The 20,036-nt window shown below is 39.6% G+C and overlaps 1 protein-coding gene across 1 annotated transcript in view; it reads right to left on the bottom strand.

The window, feature by feature from the left end:
* The window catches only part of CPNE4 (copine 4), a 244,814-nt gene that overhangs the window by 93,044 nt on the left and 131,734 nt on the right, over window positions 1-20,036 (bottom strand). The window contains exons 4-7 of the mRNA XM_037386063.1: window positions 10,781-10,852; window positions 6,852-6,926; window positions 1,013-1,096; window positions 449-538 (exon numbers count right to left, since the gene is read on the bottom strand). Coding sequence (XP_037241960.1) covers window positions 449-538; window positions 1,013-1,096; window positions 6,852-6,926; window positions 10,781-10,852 — 321 coding nt within the window. The remainder of the gene's footprint in view (window positions 1-448; window positions 539-1,012; window positions 1,097-6,851; window positions 6,927-10,780; window positions 10,853-20,036) is intronic.

Genomic DNA, 20,036 nt, shown 5'->3' with positions numbered 1-20,036 from the left:
GTAACACTGTCATTACTATGGTGCAGGTCTTTTTGTGGCCACCCTATTTATCAAATATAACAGATCTCATAGTTCAGCGCTTCTTTTACAGAGGGTCTCCAGACATAAGTGAGGAAATAGTAGTTAAAACACTGGTAGAGCTGCCACTTCCCTTGAATATACTTCCACCAGTTAAATGATAGTGGGTTCAAATTATCCAACTGATTAGCAAAACCAGCCCCATCATTTTCTGAGGTTTCTGTAAGAAGTATAGAGCATAATCTACTGATTACAGTGGATTATGACTTCTCTGCATCCTTAATTTGATTGTGGTAATCATAAAGCAGCTGTGTGATCATCTTTTCCGTCAAAAAGGGCAGTTCAGGGTAGCAATCTTCAATTGAAAAAGAGAGACAAAGTTTTGTTTTCTATGAGTAGAACTATTCAAACAGTAGGAATGACTTCTGACCTTTAGCCTGCGGTCCTGGTCTCCACTGCACAGAGAATTTACAGACACTTTAAAGGTCTTCCAGGCTGGATTTAAGTTATTCATCACAACCTGTGAGTGAAAAGAAAGGAACGGAACCCTTAACATTTGCTCATCTCCAAACAGAATGCTAACAAGAGCCACAATTTTCAATATGGTACATTCACCAGAAAGAGAACACAGAGCTTAGCTGGAGGTTTGCAGAAAAACATGCATGGGATATGTGCCCTTGAGCAACCTGCAGTTTGCAATATGCCTCCTCTGGAAAGCCCCAAAAAGGAGCACAGGTGGGAAATGGTCCCATACACAGATGATGCCACAGAGAGGTTGCAGAATACATCCCTGAACTGGGAGCCATGGAAGGCAGACAGGTCCAGGCAACGGAGATGGGCAGCATCAGTTTATAGCTATATGTAATTACACAAGAGATAGAAGAGTTTTTAAATGTGGGTGCTTGCAACACCTTTTATGACATGGGAAGCATAAACTATTTCTCCTGAAAGCCCACCTGTGTCCTTGGAAAGTAAATCCAACCCTATTCCTTACCTCAGTCCTGTGAACAAGTTGTTGGGTTGCATCATCATTCATGCGGAAAATCTCCAGAAAAGGATCAGATTTGCTGAAAAAATCCTAAAATAAAATATAGGACAGGTTACTCTTGAGAATTCTTTTTCGTTGAGCTTTTCAGGCACAGTGCACTGGTGCTTCCCTGACTGCTAATGAAAAAGGAGAGTCAGCATGGTTTAGTGCCCTTTGGTGTCTCTCAGCAACATTTCATTCTTGTCCTTGTTCCACAAGGATTTCTGTGGCATTGCTGTTCTCAGTTTGGCTGTTCAGTCATGGCAGTCAAAATATCATTTTAGAGCTTTTTACCTGCTTGAACCCAGCCCGGATTACTGAGCTTTAGCTCCTTCATCCACCTAACTTGTTTCTGTCCCCATAACCCATTTGGTCTTTTGACATCAGTTTTATCATGCAAGGCCCTTTGAAGCATATTCTACAGTGGGGTTGAACTTCACACTATTCACCCACCCTCTCAAAACAGAAGTTAATTGACCAAGACATAGTGCTGCTACCACCTAACACAAGTACTGGCAAGACAGATTAAAGAAGGTTAAAGAAGCAAGTCCTCTTTGGGATGTGATAATACGGTCCATGCTAAGACGACAAACAGAGCAGGGGAGTGCCAAAAATTACTTGATATCTCTAAGTACAAGCAAATCCATGACAGACATTAAGGTTCACATACTCACTGCACTGCAAACACCCTCCTCTAGTCTTACATCTAGCTAATAACCCTGAGTGTTCTTACAGAAACCTAGATTAAGTTACTTTCTGTAGCATTGTTGCAGTCTGGCCACAGCTTCTTTTGTTTCAATGACATTCCTTCTGGACATGCTGGCTGGGAGGCAGAAGAGTAGCTGGGTGTTAGCCCTCCACGGCTGGAGGGGGAAAGCTGGCTAACTCAAATTTCTAACTGTGCAAAGCTGCAAGAGCAGGATTCAAATGGACTCAGACCATTTTCTGTAGTTTCAACTCCCATCTTTATTTTCTTCTACAAAAGAGCCACATGATTAACTCTATGCATATCAGTATCATTCTTCTCTATAGGCCATATCCAAAACCACAGACCTCCACATCAGTTTGGAAAGTTTGCTCTCCCAGCGTTTCCATAAAAGCATTAATGTAAAAATGACTGTAATATGCATAGTTCTACAATTTTCTCCATACCAAATGCACACCATACTTATTTTTGACTAGCTGGATAGCCATTAGGATAGGAACAGCTTCAGGTAGATGCTATTCCAAGTATGTCTTTAAAATTTGACCAGTTTTACATTTTTGTAAAATGTAAATTTTCTTTACAATTTGACACATTTTTATAATTCCACAGCTGTGAAACATGCAAAGATATCAGGGCTTTGAAAAGGGACACCTTAATTTGAAAGTCTGGAGAAGGAAGTGACTTGCTAGGGACCATGAAGCCTTGGGCAAGGCTCAAGCAACCTAAAGGTTTTCCCATGCCCTAAATTTGACACCTATCAAGACTGTGTTCAGTGCCATTCTGTGAACCATCTATTTCTTTTCCTCCTAGAGAAAAGGCAACAGTATGTTTAGGAACTGAAGCAAAGCACATGCATATGTATTTGTTAGATCCTACCATGTGGAGCTCTAACCAACAAAGCCAAATGTTTGCTTATTTGTTCCAATTATATGGACGCAAGACATTTAATGTAAGAGTGTGTAGAACCAGCACAAAACCCAACAAAGTCTGTAACTCCAGAGTTTGCCTCAAGGTCGTGATGTAGTTTTAGTATCTGGACTCCATTCAGCACTTGAAACTGATAGTAAACAGGGGGCTTTGGTGATCAAATTCTGCCAGATTACTACTGCATAGCAAAGAGAACAAGCAGAGAGTGGGGGTGCTGGTTTCAGCACAGTGACACCAAAATCCAGAGTGCATAGGGTTAAAAAAGTTTGAGCTGCCTCTTCTCACACATAGGCATACTGATTGAAGCTGAGTAAAAGCTTAATGTTAACAGATTCTTTATCAAATGCAAGTTTGACAAGAAAAGTTATCTGAAATAAAACATCTCAAGATGATACATCCAAAGAATGTACCTTGGAGTGCAGAAAAATTCAGAAAGGAAACCAGGATTTTGTGTAAGAATCAAAATATATCATAATTCCCGGTTGAGTATCATGAAAGTTGAAACAGCAAATCAGCAAAAGGGAAGTAATTTTAATATCTGGTTTTAACTACCAAGGCGATACCACCTAAAGGGAAAGATTTTAATGCTGGATGACAGCTTGTATCACCTCCCCTTCAATGCAAAAACAAAGCCTAATTCCTTTCCGAATGAAGGTACAAACAAAAAAAATCCTTCAATATTCAAGATGCCTCATAACAACTCAAAAATGGTAAGCTGAAGAAACATTTTGTTTCATAGCTATTAACATTTTCAAAGCTTTTTGGTTGTTACGCTGAATCTAACAGCTTTGCATTATCTCACAAGAATATCCTCTGAAAGAAGAATAGCTGCAATAAAGGTTTAATGTTCTGATATTTTAATAATGGTTAAATAATTAATGTAATGCATGTGCTAGTGGCATAATGCGTGTTGTTCTTTCAGTATGTGCAGTAGTTACACAGCAATAACACAAGTACCTGGCTTAAACTTTAAAAATTTAGCTACCTCTGTTTCTGAGTAACTACTTTGACACGTCTTTTAGTATATTAATCTTCAGAGCATGACACTTCTTAAAATTCAGGTTTTGGGGTGAAAGAGGTCTCTCAGGAAAGGGCTGAAGTAGCCAAAAGACACTAATAATTTTGAAAATTCTTCAGCAGCAACACAGGGCATTTAAGGATTATTTGTAGTAGCAGTAGTAGTAGTAGTAGTAGTTTAGTACCAGGGAAGTATGTAAAAAAGTAATATTGGAGCTTGTATTTTGCAGACATTTGCTGGAGAATCTTTCCCAAGCAATAACTGCCTCTCAGAACAGGAAAAGAGTTTGCCTGCCTCAGTGCTCATAATATATTATAACTATCATAAAAATTTAGCTGCTTGTTATGGTAATTATGACACAGCTATTAATGCAATAGAAACTTTCCAAAAGACATTGTTCTCCTGTGAAGTGTTCTCAGTGGGTCTCTTGAAACAAAGATGTGCCACCTGAGCTGACAGGGCTTCAATAAAACATAAAAATGCAGTTATACCTTCCAAGCAAGCACTGCGATAAAAAAAAACAACCTTTATCTCTGCAAAGTCAGTTAAGTAAAGGAAAATTTCATATCTGTGACTTTCCTATAATTTTTCACTGAATTTTTCAGCCATGACTCCAGGGAAAATTGAGTAGGCCTTACTTGTTTTGTGTCTTCTCTAAAACTCTTGCAGTTTTATGTGGAGGGAGTAAAAGCAAACACAACAAGCATATTTTCTTTAATCTGCCAAAACTGTGTTGTTTACATCTTTTTCCTTAGTGGAGGAAACTCACATGTTTAAGGACACCGGTCTGGATCCTCTCTCAAAGAATTTTCTTTTAAAGGATGGAGGAAGAAAATTCCTGTCCATCCAAGTTACCACTGATGGTAATAGATGGAAAGAAATTCTTCTTTTTATCCTTAAAGCACATCCAGAACCTCCTTCCACCTCTTCCTTTACCTGCAAGTTGTAAGACATCATAATTCAACTTGTCTTTTGCCACCTCCACAGCTACCAGTTCAGGAATCCCTGGGGTTACAAAGGTGACCCTGTGTAGCAGAGCATGAACAACTGCTTCCACAGGCTTCCTCTGTCTTTCAGGAGACTCCAAGGCCAGTTCCAGCTCTCAGTCTGCTTCTCTGATGTTACTTCTCTACTCAGGTGTTCACTTCTCTGAGTAGGGAGAGGCATGCAAAACCATGCTTAGGATTTTACAAGATGGGCTCTTCTCAATTCTCTGATTTTTTTTTTATCTTCATGTGACATAGGAACACATGCTTTTCACCAAGGGCTGAACTATACAATTTAAGTAATTGCAAAATGACTAATAGGGCCTTGCATCTACTGACATCAAAGTATATTATAAGCCATACCAAAAGCCATAGCCTTTTCTTATAAATGAGGTAAGGAAAGGTTCAGCCAAGTTTAGAGCTACACCTGTAGCTGGAGGAAATGGAAAGACTGCTTTCAACTGTAATAGGCTTCCAGTGATTTTAATCAGCTGAAGACAGGAGTTTTGATTCAGATAACCCATGATGAGTCATTGCTTGAGCCGCACACTGCATCATCCAGGAATTTTTTATTAGATGAAGCCCACATTGACTGGACATGTTAAAATGTCAGAAATTATAATATTCTTGCAATATTTCAGAAAGATCCTCCTTAACTTATCCCCATATAGTGTTTCAATCACTCTCTAAAGCTGTTGCCTAGACAGCACTGACCTGGCTCATAAGTGCACTCTGGCAGCATCCTTTTAATTTATACCAAGAGTCATAAGCAATCATAATATTTACACCAGATCACATTTTACATTCGTGGAAAAGGAATGACGAAGTAGAGTCTTATTACGTTGTATACATCCTTTCCTTTTATCTACATGTGACAGCATGTGCAACAGGAAGAAACGTGTATAACTTTGGAAATCACATCTAAAGATGGCTGTCTAAAGAGAGGTTGTTAAATCTACATTTTGACACGTAAATACATGATTTGGAAACATTAAGACTTCAGCAACTCTGGAGGAAGAGGTAATTAATCTTTCAGATGAGAAGCAAATTCAGGTCCTGATCATTTATGATTGTTAATGATCCTGAGCACAGTAATGTTATTTACCTGTATGTTCTACATAAATTCCAGTACTATTAATCTTTCTGTGTACTTTCTGCTTGCCTGAGATTTTCCGGTAGTTTCAACCAAAAATATTATTCCTCAGTTATGGCCTGATTTTGAAAATCTGATGTATGTATCCAAAAATACTCTCACTAATGTGATTTTAAACTACTTACATGTCAAATGTTTACAAGCATTTGCTTGGAGCACCAGAATTATAAACTTTTCTGTAGTGTTAACATATGTTTCCAATTAGAAGCAGCTTCACGTATAAGAGACTATATACTAATAGTAGATACTGTGATCCAGTACAATTGTTATCATCTGATCTTCAATTATATGTAAAGCCCGATTATCTAAACAGGATCGTAGTCTTATGACATCTATTAACTACAAAGATATTCCCCTGATTACCTCAAATAATTATGTCTGCTATTACATTGAGATAACAGGCAGTGTGCCTTACAAGCAGTCATCTCCATTTCTGGGGCTGTGTGTTGCTTGAGATGCTTATTTTATATATACATATATATATATATATATATATATATTGCTAAACAACAGTAGATATTTTCAGAAAGAGGTAGTCCTTATAATGAAGAGTAGTGTTTAAGTCAGTGGAGAACTTTCTTATTAAGGAGGGAAAAAGCTTTTAACAAATATTCAAGAATCTTTCTTACATTAAAGCTTCTTTTTGTTGAACAAAATGCGTATCATAACTGAGCTGTTATGAAGTTTTCTAGCTCTATTTTAAGACACTTTCAACTGTAACATCTTTGACTAGTTATAGAAAGTTTCACTTCTCTATGCACTTCTGATCTGTCTCATTTTAAATAATTAAATTGTCTTGGTTATAGAGTAATTAACTTGTCTTGGTTTTAATTAGATTCCATTGGGTTTTTTTTAATTACTTTGCAACTTGAGGAAAGCCTCATTGTGAACATTCATCTGAAATCTCTGATGTGTTTAATAATATAAGCAAAAAATATCTGTTAGGGAAAACCTCATCAAATTAAACTTGCTGGCATTCTTGTATCTTTCAGTAAGGTTAATATCAAGCAGCTTACCTTGTCATCCAATTTCCGTGCACTGAATGAAAGTTCAACGTAGTCGTCATTGCCAGACAATTCCTCAGCAATCACCTAAATGGAAAGCTACATTTGAGTTTTGCATGGTGTAATGGAAGGGGAGTAAGATGCCATTTTCCAGCGTGAAGACTCTAGACCCCATTAGGAAAAACTGAAATGTGGTACAAGTTAGTACATTTCTCTTTGCAGTCTGGAAGGGCTAAAAGCATTCAGTGAATCCTTTGCTCAGCAGATCAGTGCCACCCTGTTAAGCCTACAAACCTGAATCACTTTGTAACACACAACTATGCCTTGTCAATCACTTGTCAATGGACAGACATCAACATCCATCAGGGATCCCCTTCCTCTGACCAAGTACTTTTCCTCAGGTAGGACAAGGGAGAATTTCACAGTATCACACTGTCCAAGGAAACGAAAAAGCTATACAAGAGTTGTATTACTTCAGTGTAAAGTTTAATTATTTTTATGCTGCTTCAGCATCATTCGGCAAGCTAAATGGAAAAAGGAGTGAAGTCACCCATCTTAGTTGCCACGAAAGGCACACTTAAAGTAGAGGAGTTCTGGTATAGTTTTTCTGCAATAGCTACATCAGCAAAACCATTTACTCTAGACTGAGTCAGAAAAAAGTAACACAAAAATAATCTAGTGTGATTCTTTCAAATGGTGTAGGCTAGGCTAATAATGATGCCAGTTGCTGTGCTGTGCAATACTGTTAAAAAACCCAACAAAACCAACATAAACAGTCTTCCTGACTAGCCATTAGAATGGTTCAGTAGAGAGAGGGTATTAACGAAACCTGGGCTATTTCACTGGAAAATGTTTGAAACAAACCACGCTACATTCTATTTGACAGTTATAAAATCTTTCCCTATTGCAAATATTCTCCCCACAGATTAAATCGCCCCAAAGAACCGACTTATTGAGCGTTTCACGCCCATGGCCACACACTTGTCAGCCATGTCAGTCCCCAGCCAGGCTCAAACTGTCTCCGCTACACGGACTCCAGACTCCTTGGGAGCCACTTGGGACACCCCCCACTATTCTTCAAACCAGCTGAAGGCTGCTGAGGTTAGAGCTGCAGTCAGAGCATGCAGTGTGGGATGCATTCACTGCCCACATATGCAGCTCCCAGTAATTAGCCAGGCTGTCCACAGCCTCAATAAACTTCAGCATCACAGACTTTTTCTTTCTTTGCTGGAAACTTAGACTCTGTATCGGGCATAACTGGCAGGGGTTTGGTAGCAGGGGCTGCAGGGGTGACCTGTGTGGGGACGCTGAGAACAGCCCCGTGTTTGTCACAGCCAGCTCCAGCTGGCTTGGCAGTGGGCAGAGGCTACAAACTGCACCCCAAAACATCAGCCCGTCAGAGGTGCATACAGCACCTCTGTGTGAACATATTTAAGAAAGGGCAGCAGCTGGTAGAGGCAGGAGGCACAAAAGGAGGAGCACTAGGAGGCCTGTGAGGCAACTGTAAAGATGATCCAGGAGGAAGCATGGCGAAGGGGATGTTGTTGGGGACACGGTTGGAGATGCACTCTTGGAAGGAGGTGTGCCATACCAGAGGAGATACCTCTGAGGGCCTGTACCCACAGGAAAACCTACACTGGAGCAAGGATGCCTCCAAAGAGACTGTTGCTCATGTGTAAGCCCATAGCAGGGCTGAAAAAATTGGTAACAAAGAGCAGAAAAAAAAAAAAAAAATCACTATGCTCTGATCCTGACCTGTGCTACCCATCACCTCACCAAAGGGACTGAGCATAACATATAGTGAAGGCAAAGGGAGTGGAGACTATGAAGGGGCCAGGAGATGAGTCCATGGGAGGGTGAGGAAAGATATTTTCCCTAAGAGTTTGCTTTTCATATTTGTTTCTTAATATCAATCAGTAATTAAAAGTTTATGTTAATTGGCAATAAATTAAATTAAGTAAAATTCTCCAAGTTGAGCCTGTTCTGGCTATGACACATCACAGCCAGTGAACTGTGGTGCTTCCTCATGCAAAATATTCACATACAGCCATGTAGGAGCACAGTTGCTTAACTGTGCATTAAAGTACCATCACACAGGCACATATGTGGTGTTTCACACGTTCCAGGCAAATGTGAGCTTGCTGGAAATTTGGCCTATAAAGTCTGACACATTTACATGTAGTCTGATGTTTTAAAAGATCATAAGTTGTATATGACCAACAGTGGTCCAGGATTTGCACACCAAGTCTCACAAATATTTTTAACTGAAAATAATGAACCCTTTCTTACAAAGGTTGACAGACTTCTTAGTGGAGAAGGTGAGCAATGCCCTGTTTTCATCCCACAGCCATATAATAAAACTGTAGTGGTGAGACGTTATACAAAGGGCTAATAAAATTCCAAGAAAACATTCCAAGATAGGAACTTTCAAAATCCTACGAAAAACCCGTAATTCAGTACAATGAATGAGTTAGGTAACTAGTATTTGTAACTTCCATACTTGACAGACAACTGGTATGCCCCCAGGTCCAGAAATACTGACAAATAATCCACTTTGACTTATTCTGTCAAGATAGCAAACTTTTCACACAGTAATTTTTGTCTGAGTTCAGTTTCTCCCATCCAAGTAAAGTCAGCTTGCTCTTCAGTACTACTGGCCGAGAGCCAAAGCAAGGAACCAAGGTCTGCATTTCACAATTATCATCCAGTGTTAGGCCAGCAGGAACTATTAACGCATTTTCTCTCATCTTCTGTATATCACAGAGCATTATTTTTTGCCAGAACACTGTACAAACGAGCCTAATGATTTTAGTTGAACTAGAGTATTTGTGTTTTCACAAGACTAAACTCTGTGTCCCTCGCAAAACAGGAATTGCATCTAGACCACAGTGGGGATGGACGAGATGAAGTATGCCCAGTTAATCCCAGCAGGCAAACCACACCAAATTATTCAAGAAGAAAAGGTCTCTCCTGGTTCAGTTCAGCCAGATGAACAGGGAATTCCTTTCCAACCCCAGACCAAAAATGAGTTTATTTTATGCATTTAAGCAAATCACTTCCCAGCTAAGCAAGGAAGACATCTAAGAAAGAAAATTCCCTGGGCTCTCAGAAAGCATTATTTCTCACAGTCTGCTGTCTCTTCTGGGTCTGAAGAGAGGAAAAAAAATCCAAACAATCAAGCCAAAAGAAACCCATCTGGCTAATTGCACATCAAGGAAAAAAACTCCTTCTCAACCCCATGAGGCAACAGAGCAGAGATCCCCAAAGCAGAATATTTTACTGTAGCCTTTGTCTTAAAGCAGAGCTGCAAATGTCACAAGCTTGCTGATGCTAGCTTCAGTGCAGACAAGCTTGATCTCCCAAACAAGCCCGCAATAAGAAAGATGAAAGAGAGTCAACACATCGATTTGCAGATTTCAAGATACACATGGGGCTGTAACTATCCAGTGTGTAATTGTGTTACAACACAGCTAAAATACCTATTCTTAGCAAACTTCTGGATTTGCATGTGGTATTGCTGGGTGTCTGTGTGTTTTCTGAGTTGGTTTTTCTTCTTCTTTTTTTTTTCTAGAAACTGGAAAAAGCCCAAAGTCCAAGAAACATCAGACTCCTTCATGTGTCAAAGCAAGCCAAAATGAATTTCTGAAGGTTCTAGAACTTCAACTAAAAGTATTCAAGCAGCACAACTTTCTTGCTGTCATCAGAGTACTTTAAATGTAGTAGTAAATATTGTGCTTTTGTACAAATCATACATTATTTGTTGCCATTTCCTTACAACAAGCATTTGCCTGAAACAGTACAAGTAATCTGTTAAATAATTTTAATACATTTCTCAATCGAGGGTTGTTCTGGTGACTTAGCAGGATGCTTTTAGGGAGAATTAGTCACATCAGATATTTCAAAATAACAGGAAAATAAGACTGTATTTAAGACTGACTTACTGTTATAGATGACTTTCCTGCTGTGTTCCCATGTTTAAGTAAGGACTTGGAGAGTTTCCTCTGAGAAACAATCTGCAGAAAAATAAAAACAAAGGGGGGGGGGAAATCGAATCTGTAGTAAACACATGGCTTATTTTGATTTTATGTTGATTTTTTTTTAAATCAAGGTAGTGTCTTAATCCATGATCAAAGTTAGCACAGTAAGACCATGACTGAGAAGAAAGGTTCCCAAGGAAGCCCACAGACAGGATGCAATGGAAGGACAAAGCAAGCGGAAGGGGTGGGGCAGAATGGGAAGAACACAGTTCATTGAGTTTAACAGAATAGTGGAAACCACATCTCTGATTTTCCTCAATTATTGCAACAATGGTGACAGCAGGACAGCAGTAAGCTTTAAATGGACTTAAAAGGCAGTCAGAGGACAGCTGTACACAGCAAATCTATCATAGATGCCTCCAAAAGCTGTTTAATTTTACAGGAAACTGAAAGCCATTGCAAAGAGAAGACACTTATTTTATTTCAAAATATCAGCAAGTCTAAGCTCAGGACAGAAGCAAGCAATCTGCCCCATAGTTTTAGTTCCAAAATTGCCTCCTTTGCTTACCAGGTACCAGACCTCCTCTAGAACTCAGCATTGCAAATGAACTTTTCTGTACTTCAAATAAATGTTACCAGAGTGACACTAACAAAAGGTGTCATTTCCCATATATAATAATCATTAAATTTCCTGAATCATCCTGAAACATTTATAATCAGACCAGTAAAAATACTAGAAGAGGAAAAAACCTTACAATAATGCATAATTGTAAGCTATAGTGATGTCCCAGTATATTAGGTCCCTCTTCTCTGTAAAGTTAATGCAGTATTTATTTATTTGTTTTTTTTAATTGGAAAACTTCCAAATGTAGACAGAGGTACAGCTAACTCCAAATACAGCTTAGGAATCACAATTAGTATAATTTTTAATGTAACAATACTGCAGCAGGATTGTGCTGTGCAGATACTGAGCAAAACATTGCTTCTGCCCTACAAAAATCCCTAACCTCTGGAATGTGGCTTTTATACCAGAAACAGTCCTTTCCCACATCCAACAGTACTTGGACAACCTCATCCTCATGGCTAATCCATAACACTTCAAATAAAATCATCCACAAATAGACATCTTTGGCAAAGCATGCATAAGTATTACTTGTAAAGGAGAGGCAATCATCAAGGCAGAAGAATGGCTCCAGGCCCCTCATTAGAGTCCTGGGCATCATACACATTTCGGCAATAAACCACATCAGTGGGTAATGGCCAGAGCCAGAGGAGTGTGAGTAATGCAAAGCCATGGCCAGGCAAAAAAGGCACTGTGAGACTGGAGTCAATAGGATGTAAATTTTTGCCCAGCATCTCCATAGCGAAACATGTTTGTCCTGCCCATCAGTTTGCTGAATTGAACAGAAAAGCAAAATCAGCAGCTCAGATTATTCTTAGCTACTGTCATGACAGAAGCAGCAGGAAAGAAAAAAAATTAAATGGGCTTTAAATGTGAGATAGAAGAGCCATGACAGGGCTGGAACACAGGCCTGCCACAGGGGTGGACCAGACATCCAGAATTATTTTACCCAGCTTCCCGGTCCTAATGCAGGACCAAGTACACCTGGGTCAGCTATAGTTGACAGGTGTGTGTCTAATCAGTTCTTAAAAATATCCAGAGGTAGAGGGAAACACACTCCTCTGGCAATTTATTACGGTATTCATTATCCTTACTGTAAATATGTTTTTCTAACACCTAACCCAATTATCTGCAGATTAAGCCCATTATTTCTGTCTAATGCACCATGAATAAGTGAAACAATCTTTTTCCCTTCCTCTCTCAAGCAGCCTTTGTACTCGAAGACTAACAGCAACTCCCTACAGTCTTCTTTAGAGTACAGAACCCAAGTTTGTTTTCTCTTTCCTTTTTGACCAAATTTTCTAGCCCTCAAGCCATTCCCACTGCTCTCTGCTAAGCCCTCACTGACTGGCCTATATCCTACTCTTAAGAGTAATGCTCAAAACTGGACATAATACTCCTGGTTCTTCCTATGCAAGAAGAGCTTCTCATATCTTGCAAGCTGTGCTGCTGATACACTCCAGAATTGCATTTGACTTATTTTAAGAACGTCACGATACTGTTAACTAATGTTCATTTTATGACCATGTCAGATTGCCAGCCGTTTCTTACACTGTATTTTTGCAGCTTGTTATTACTTAAGTGAATAATTTAACACGCATCCTTTTTGGACCGCCTTCCATAAACCAGCTTGCTGCCATCATCTCACTCACTTTTGAATATTAACTTTTGGATTTGACCACTGATATTGGTCAATGGCAACAACAGACAGGAGTAAAGGTAAGATGACCAGTAATGCCACGATTCAAATGTCATTTTTCTTCTGTAGGATCTTGGAAAGAGTGCTTGCTGTGACCCCGTACGTCACCCATATCTCTGTTTTCTTGCCAGCTAAACCAGTTCAAGAACAAATTGTTGCATTCTTGTGAATTGTGAGGTACAGTTTAAAAAAACTTGTTTGAGAATCTCAGATGGGAGGTAATACAGAAATATGACAGATTGTTCTTAATATATAATCAAAATTCTGTACCAACCAGACAATTAATTATGGCAGTTGGGGAGCAGGGCCCTTTATCTCTATGACCTCCACCTTCCCCAAGATGCACAGACAACTCTGTAAAACACATTAAGCTCTTTCATTGAAAGCTGTGGGTATTGTGTACCGGAAACCTTTTCAGATATGTTATATCTGATATATATACACCCATGGTATGAGATAGAACTTGGATGGGAACCCATCCTTTAGCTAGACTCCTTTAGAAACATCAGGATCTCTCCCCCTGAACTACCCAAATTGCACCAGTTCCCTTTGCCGCTTTGAAAAGTGTCCCAGCTTTCAAGAGGCATCGGGCAGACAGAAACCTGAAGCTTGGGAGCTCCCATGCAGGTGGCAGGTAGACAGCTTGCAGTTCCTGAGAAGATAATTCATTCTGACATTCCCATTAGCAGATTGTATTAATAAGACTTGCTCTCTAAGCCATTAGCATCATTGTGACACTGTAAGCATTCTGCATACGTAAATACGTGTATTTGGGTGCAACCGTTTATCAGTTGCTAATTAAGTGGCCAGTAAAATGAATCTTCCATCTGGCAACAATGTGCCAACATCATTGCCTCAAACTCTAACTAGTGATTTAGGATCTGCAGGCTATCATTGCAGTAACTGTCAAAGAAACTATTTTCCTTAGCTGTAAATTGCCCTTTTTGTTCATGCGCTGTGCAAACCAGCTCTCATTGATTAAAAGAACCACTGGTAAAGAAGTTGCCATCGATTATATGTCATATTCATTGTTTACGTATCAGTGTAAATCTTCTGAAAATTATTATTAAAAGTTTTGCTGACCTGATTGCCAGACAGCAAGTCTTAAATAATGAAAACTCAAGGGCCTAGAAAGCATTTGCCTAAGTTCAGAGTTACAGAGATAGCTGAACTGGCAAAATGGCTTAAAAGAAAGTAATTAACTAAAGGTCTCCGATTTGCCAGAACTCTTTGGTTTGACTCTTCGTTGTGGTTTAACCACAGCCCGCAACTAAGTACCATGCAGCTGCTCACTCACACCTCTCTTCCCACTCCCCCCAAGTTGGATGGGGAGACGAACTAGAAAAAAAGGTAAAACTCATGGGCTGAGATAATAACAGTTTAAGAATTGAAATCTAAAAATATAGTAATATAATATAATATAATACAGCTCTAATACTACTAGTAACAGTTATAATAATAGTAATGAAAAGGGAGACAACAAAAAGAGAGAGAAATAAATACGAAGCCAGACAAGTGATGCACAGTACAATGCACAGTACAGTTGTTGACCCCCGACTGACTGATGCCCAGCCATCTCCTGAGCAGAGATCAGTGGCTCCCCTGGCCACCTCCCCGCAATTTATATACCGAGCACAATGTTTGATGGTATGGAAAAACCCTTTGGCTAGTTCGGGTCAGCTGTCCTGGCCACGCTCCCTCCCAGCTTCTTGCATATCTGCTCGCTGGCAGAGCATGGGAAACTGGAAAAGTCCTTGATTTAGAGCAAGCACTACTTAGCAAGAACTAAACCATCAGCGTGTTATCAACATTATTCTTATACTAAATCCACAGAACACAGCACTGTACCAGCTACTAAGAAGAAAATTAACTCTATCCCAGCCAAAACCAGGACATTTCTACTTCAAATACTTGCATTTTACAACTTCAACTACAGAGAAAAAATGTATTTTGTTCTCCAAAACTGATGTGAAGTGCATTGTCTTTCTAAAACACAGATAGCAGAATCCAGTTCAGCCCTAGTAAACCTCATTACATTTCTAGAACACATTTTTTCATTAACATTTTATTAGAACCATGACCTACCAGTGAAGAAATGGATGTAGAAATCTCAGAGATCTAAGAAGTGAGGCTAAGAGAGACTTAGGAAGCGATGTTAAGTTTATTTGCTGCTACTGCCACCTATAAACTACTACCCAGTTCTGGTCTGAGACAGCCACATGTCCAATAAAACATATCACACTTAATACATTTGCAAGAGATGGGAACAGGAACAGCATATAAAAGCAGGTCATCTCGACTAGATTTCTTGTCTGTGGTGCTAAGGGATATCGGCTCTATGGTAATATGGGGATGGGAAATTCCCTCGAAGATTATCTCAATTTGCCTTATTACGTACAAGCCCGAATAGGCTGACAGATCTGGATTCACCTGCTGCCAATTTACAATATAGAAAAAGTGCCTTGCTTTTTTAAAAATTTATTTTAGAAGTATGAATAGATTCAACCCTTGGAAAAAGCACAAAGGCACTGACACTAGCTGTGTACAGTGCACTGCTCAGCAGTCACTCAGAGACAGGGACTCTGATGAATGTTTGCTCTCTCCTATGTCTGAGTCATGACTAATCAGCACTGTGTAAGATGAGCTGTGAAATATAATGACCTATTTCACCTGGCTTGTTTAAGAACCTTTTAAAATATATTTCCCCATGTGGTTCTTCCTTAACCAAATATAAGGATAACTTTCGATAATACCATACAGAATTCGCAATGCTTATCAATCAAACGAATGAGAAAATTTTAGCATTTAGTGATTTAGCATTGGTGGGAACAGATAAATCCCATATATCATACTGAGAAGTCCTGTTTACATTGACAGCTGGGACTGGTCAAAGTTCTTTCAACAGCACTGACTCAGTTTTCCAAGGTGCCACCCTGAGCCAGAGGCCCGATGGTCACAGCCCACATTTGCTCTGGGATTAGAAAGCTGTGTTATTTCTGTATATTTACTTGCTTCAATTAAATTGACTTATATAATACCTAGCTCTGGACATAACACCAATGTTCTTTTGTTAAAGGCGTCTTGGAATGTCCATGGATAATGGCCATAGCTCCTTCTCTATTCATGTCCTATGCCACTTGGCTTTTGTTAACTCTTGTGGCATGTGAACCACTGGTCTCTGATTTTGACAGAACCAAGGACTTGGCAAATACTCTGCTTAGTGACATGTAAGAGTGTACACAACTTAGATTTGTGGTTATAAAACTAGAAGATTAGGATTATTTAAAATAACTCCTTCAATGTCTCAAATTCTTTATTCACACTGGGCTCTTCTGTCCACTGGATTTTCTTCCAGGAAGCCCAAATTTAGTTGTCTAGACAGCCAGGTTAAGCACAAATTTCCCTCCATAGTACACAGCTTGAAGAAGTCTTTGCATCTCTTCCTTGCCAGCTGGTACAGTCAGACAAATAACTTTAGCTAAACAATCATCCCCCAGGACCTCTGTGTTAATTCTTCTTCCAGATTTGTTATTCCTGTTACATGGACTTGCACAGTTGTTTAACTTTCTTCTAGCAGACCCAACTCTTTTCAGGACTGCAAAGAGCAGCTACTCACATTTTACTAGCATTTTTCACTTGATCCAAACGCCTTTTTCACAGACTGAATCTTCACCATCAAACGCATTCACTTGCCCAGTACAGAGCCCTTGATGCCACACACAATCCAACCCTGAGTCTGGAGAAGCAACCTCCCACCAAACAGCAGTGGTACACGCAGGAAGAGAATGCTCTTCTAACCGCATCCCCTAGAACCATGTTGATATAATAAGAAAAGAAAAGTAACTATCATACTCTTTCAAAAAATGTCTCTCTTGACTCTTTCACCAACTTTGTGTTGTGGTTTAATCCCAGATGGCAACTCAGCACCACACAGCCACCTGCTCACTCCCCCCAGGTAGGATGGGGGAGAGAATCAGAAGGGTAAAAATGAGAAAATTCATGGGCGGAGATAAATATAGTTTAATAGGTAAAACTAAAGCTGTGCACACAAGCAAAGCAAAACAAGGAATTCATTCACCACTTCCCATTGGCTGGCAGGTGTTCCGCCATACGCAGGAAGGCAGGGCTCCGTCACATGTAATGGTTACTGAGGAAGACAAATGCTGTCACTCCAAATATCTCCCCCCTTCCTTCTTCTTCACTCAGCTTTATATTGCTGAGCACGACATCATATGGTACAGAATATCTCTTTGTTCAGTTGAGGTCAGCTGTCCTGGCTGTGTCCCCCCCCCAGCTTCTTGTGCACCCACCAGCCTACTCATTGGCAGGGTGGTGAGAGAAGCAGAAAGGCCTTGACTCTGTGTAAGCACTGCTCAGTAAGAATGAAAACATCCCTGTATTATCAACATTTCTCAGCACAAATCCAAAACTTAATCTCATACAAGCTATTATGGAAAAAAAAATTAAACTCTATCCCAGTCAAAACCAGAACACCTTGCTAATATCTGCAAATTCTTCATTAGACATGTAAGTACCCTCCAGTGGATGTTAACCCTGATCAGCTCTGTGGCTTGATAGGGCTTCTGACTCAACATGCATTACTTTTCCCACCTCCCCTAAGTGCTAAAATTTGTATCTTTCCAAATCGCAGTTGAACTACCTCTCTAGCTGCAAAATGACCACCGTAAGCTCTCAGTCTTGTCCATGGTTTTGGCATCATGTTAGCTCATGCACGTGTCTAGCTTAAGCCTCAAGAACATTCCCGCTGCTTTTGGACTGCTAGCCCATGCACCTTTAGCTGTGATACTGGTCATCTGCCCAACCTCTCTGAGCTAATCTTCTCGTCTTTTCGCTCACACTATGCATGTGCTTCCCAAGTGGCATATTACATGCAGCTATCAGTACCTTTTTTCAAACGTGGCACTACTTTGTTACAACAGTGTGTACACCTCCCTGTGGTGGTGTTTGTGAGGCCAGCTATGAAGCACATTCTGCCCAAATGGCATTCCTCTGTGATATCATGATTTACATTTCACAGTACCACAGCTCTCTTTCCTTCTCCTTCCTTAAAACTTCAGCAAGGGCTAATTCTGTTCCCTGCAGTTGTCTTTTTGAAGCATTTTGCCTCAGTTATTAGTTATGATTTAGTGTCTTAAGATGGGCTCAGTTAATACCGCGAACTGACAAGACTGAGTCTTCAACCTTACATCAGCCTTCCATATTTTCATTTGTTTTTTCTCAATTTGAAAAATGAACATGCTCCTTTTCAAAGGATATTCTTCAAATTCCTGTAATACATTGTTAGGTGCTCTTCTCCAGTTAAATCAAGTAATACCTACTAAAACATTAAATGCTTCAAACCCACTTTATAAGAAGACTGTCTCTATTTTACTGTCATCTTCTTTGCCGGCACCTCACTGCTTTTAGAGAGAGGATGAATACTATTTAAGCCTTCTTGGGCTGTCCTCCACATTTTTAGAAAGGAATCATTGTGTCACATCTTTCAATCACTACTTTGGTTTTTTGGGGTTTTTTTCATGTTGTGCTCGGCATTGCTTGGATTCAACAACTGAGACAAGTACTTGTGAAATTTCACCTCCAAGTTCAGACTGCTCGGCACTGTACAGCAGTCTGCTTTTCTAAAGCAACAGTTGACTTGAATGAGTTTTTCAGGGCCTCCTAAAGTTACAGCTTTTTTAATTGTTTGCTACAAAAGGTGCTAAAATGCACAGCTTACCTAACCTAAAGAATCTTTTCTCTGAGTTCTGTCCCTTTCTTGACAAGCAATTGCTATCTTGCCAAGCTGGGGCAGAGATTTTAACACACTTAAAATGAATTGACTGTGTTGCAAAATCACTTTTATCCTCCGTACATAGGAAGGAAAGGATTCTGTGAAACGCAAAACTCAGGACATACCCATATGAAAAGCATTTATATGACACATGGTCTCTTAAGCTCCCCCCTTCTTGCATAAAAACAATTAAACCCCTTAAAGCACCTTTTTCACAGCTACAAAGTCACCCAAGTGAAGAACTGCAGTACTTTTGCAATATTGCTGTAAGTAGAATGATACAACCAGAGTGGCTTGAGAAATGAGTGGAGATTTAACATTTGTAAAATGTATCTTGAAGCCTGTCAATTACAATATTAATGTGCTCTTAATACAATCCATTCAAGTCAAATACTGAAAGTCTCTGAACACCCACAAATAAAATGATGGACTTTACCGACATTTCACTTGTGTCAGTAAATGACCAATTTAAGCAAGGGCAGCAGAACTGAGGTAGCCCTGGCTCACAGTGTAAAATATCTCTCTTCTTCACACATTCACCTTTAGCTTGTTTTTTGACTAAGCAAGATTTGTACAACTCTGATGTGCTTGTGTCTTTCTATCTATCCTCCAGGAACTTTTGAACCCATCTAATAATTTCCGTGAATGGTGGCAGACAGTCGAAGGTGCATCAAACATGAAGAAAGACCAAACAGTAGGTCTGGTGACCTTGCCAGTGACTTTACTCCACTCTCAAGGAAAAAAAAAAAAAAAAAAAAAAGAAGAAAAAAGTTTTGGGGATGAGTTTACCCCTTCACAGATACCCAGAAATCCCTGCAAGTTCTGATGCGTATGTCCATAATGAAGGATGTTGCAGTCTAACTGCTCACAGAATTCTTGTTTCTTGGTAGAGCAGTTCTATAGCTATAATCATCCTCTTCCTATGTATGATACTTTCTGTACCATGTTCACCACTCTAAGATTTCTTTTGTTCCCTATAGTATTGATCAGCTCACAGCCTATTTACAGCTGAATTATACCTCTCCCTGTCTTTGTTAAAGACCTGTAGCTGAAACCAGTCAATCAAAACAGAACATTGAGAAAAAAAGATATCCCTAACACAAGTGGC

This window comes from Falco rusticolus, chromosome 4 (assembly GCF_015220075.1).
Source record: "Falco rusticolus isolate bFalRus1 chromosome 4, bFalRus1.pri, whole genome shotgun sequence".
NCBI lineage: Eukaryota > Metazoa > Chordata > Aves > Falconiformes > Falconidae > Falco > Falco rusticolus.
The sequence above is the reverse complement of the archived record's forward strand: the minus strand, read 5'-3'. Positions and strand labels throughout refer to the sequence as shown.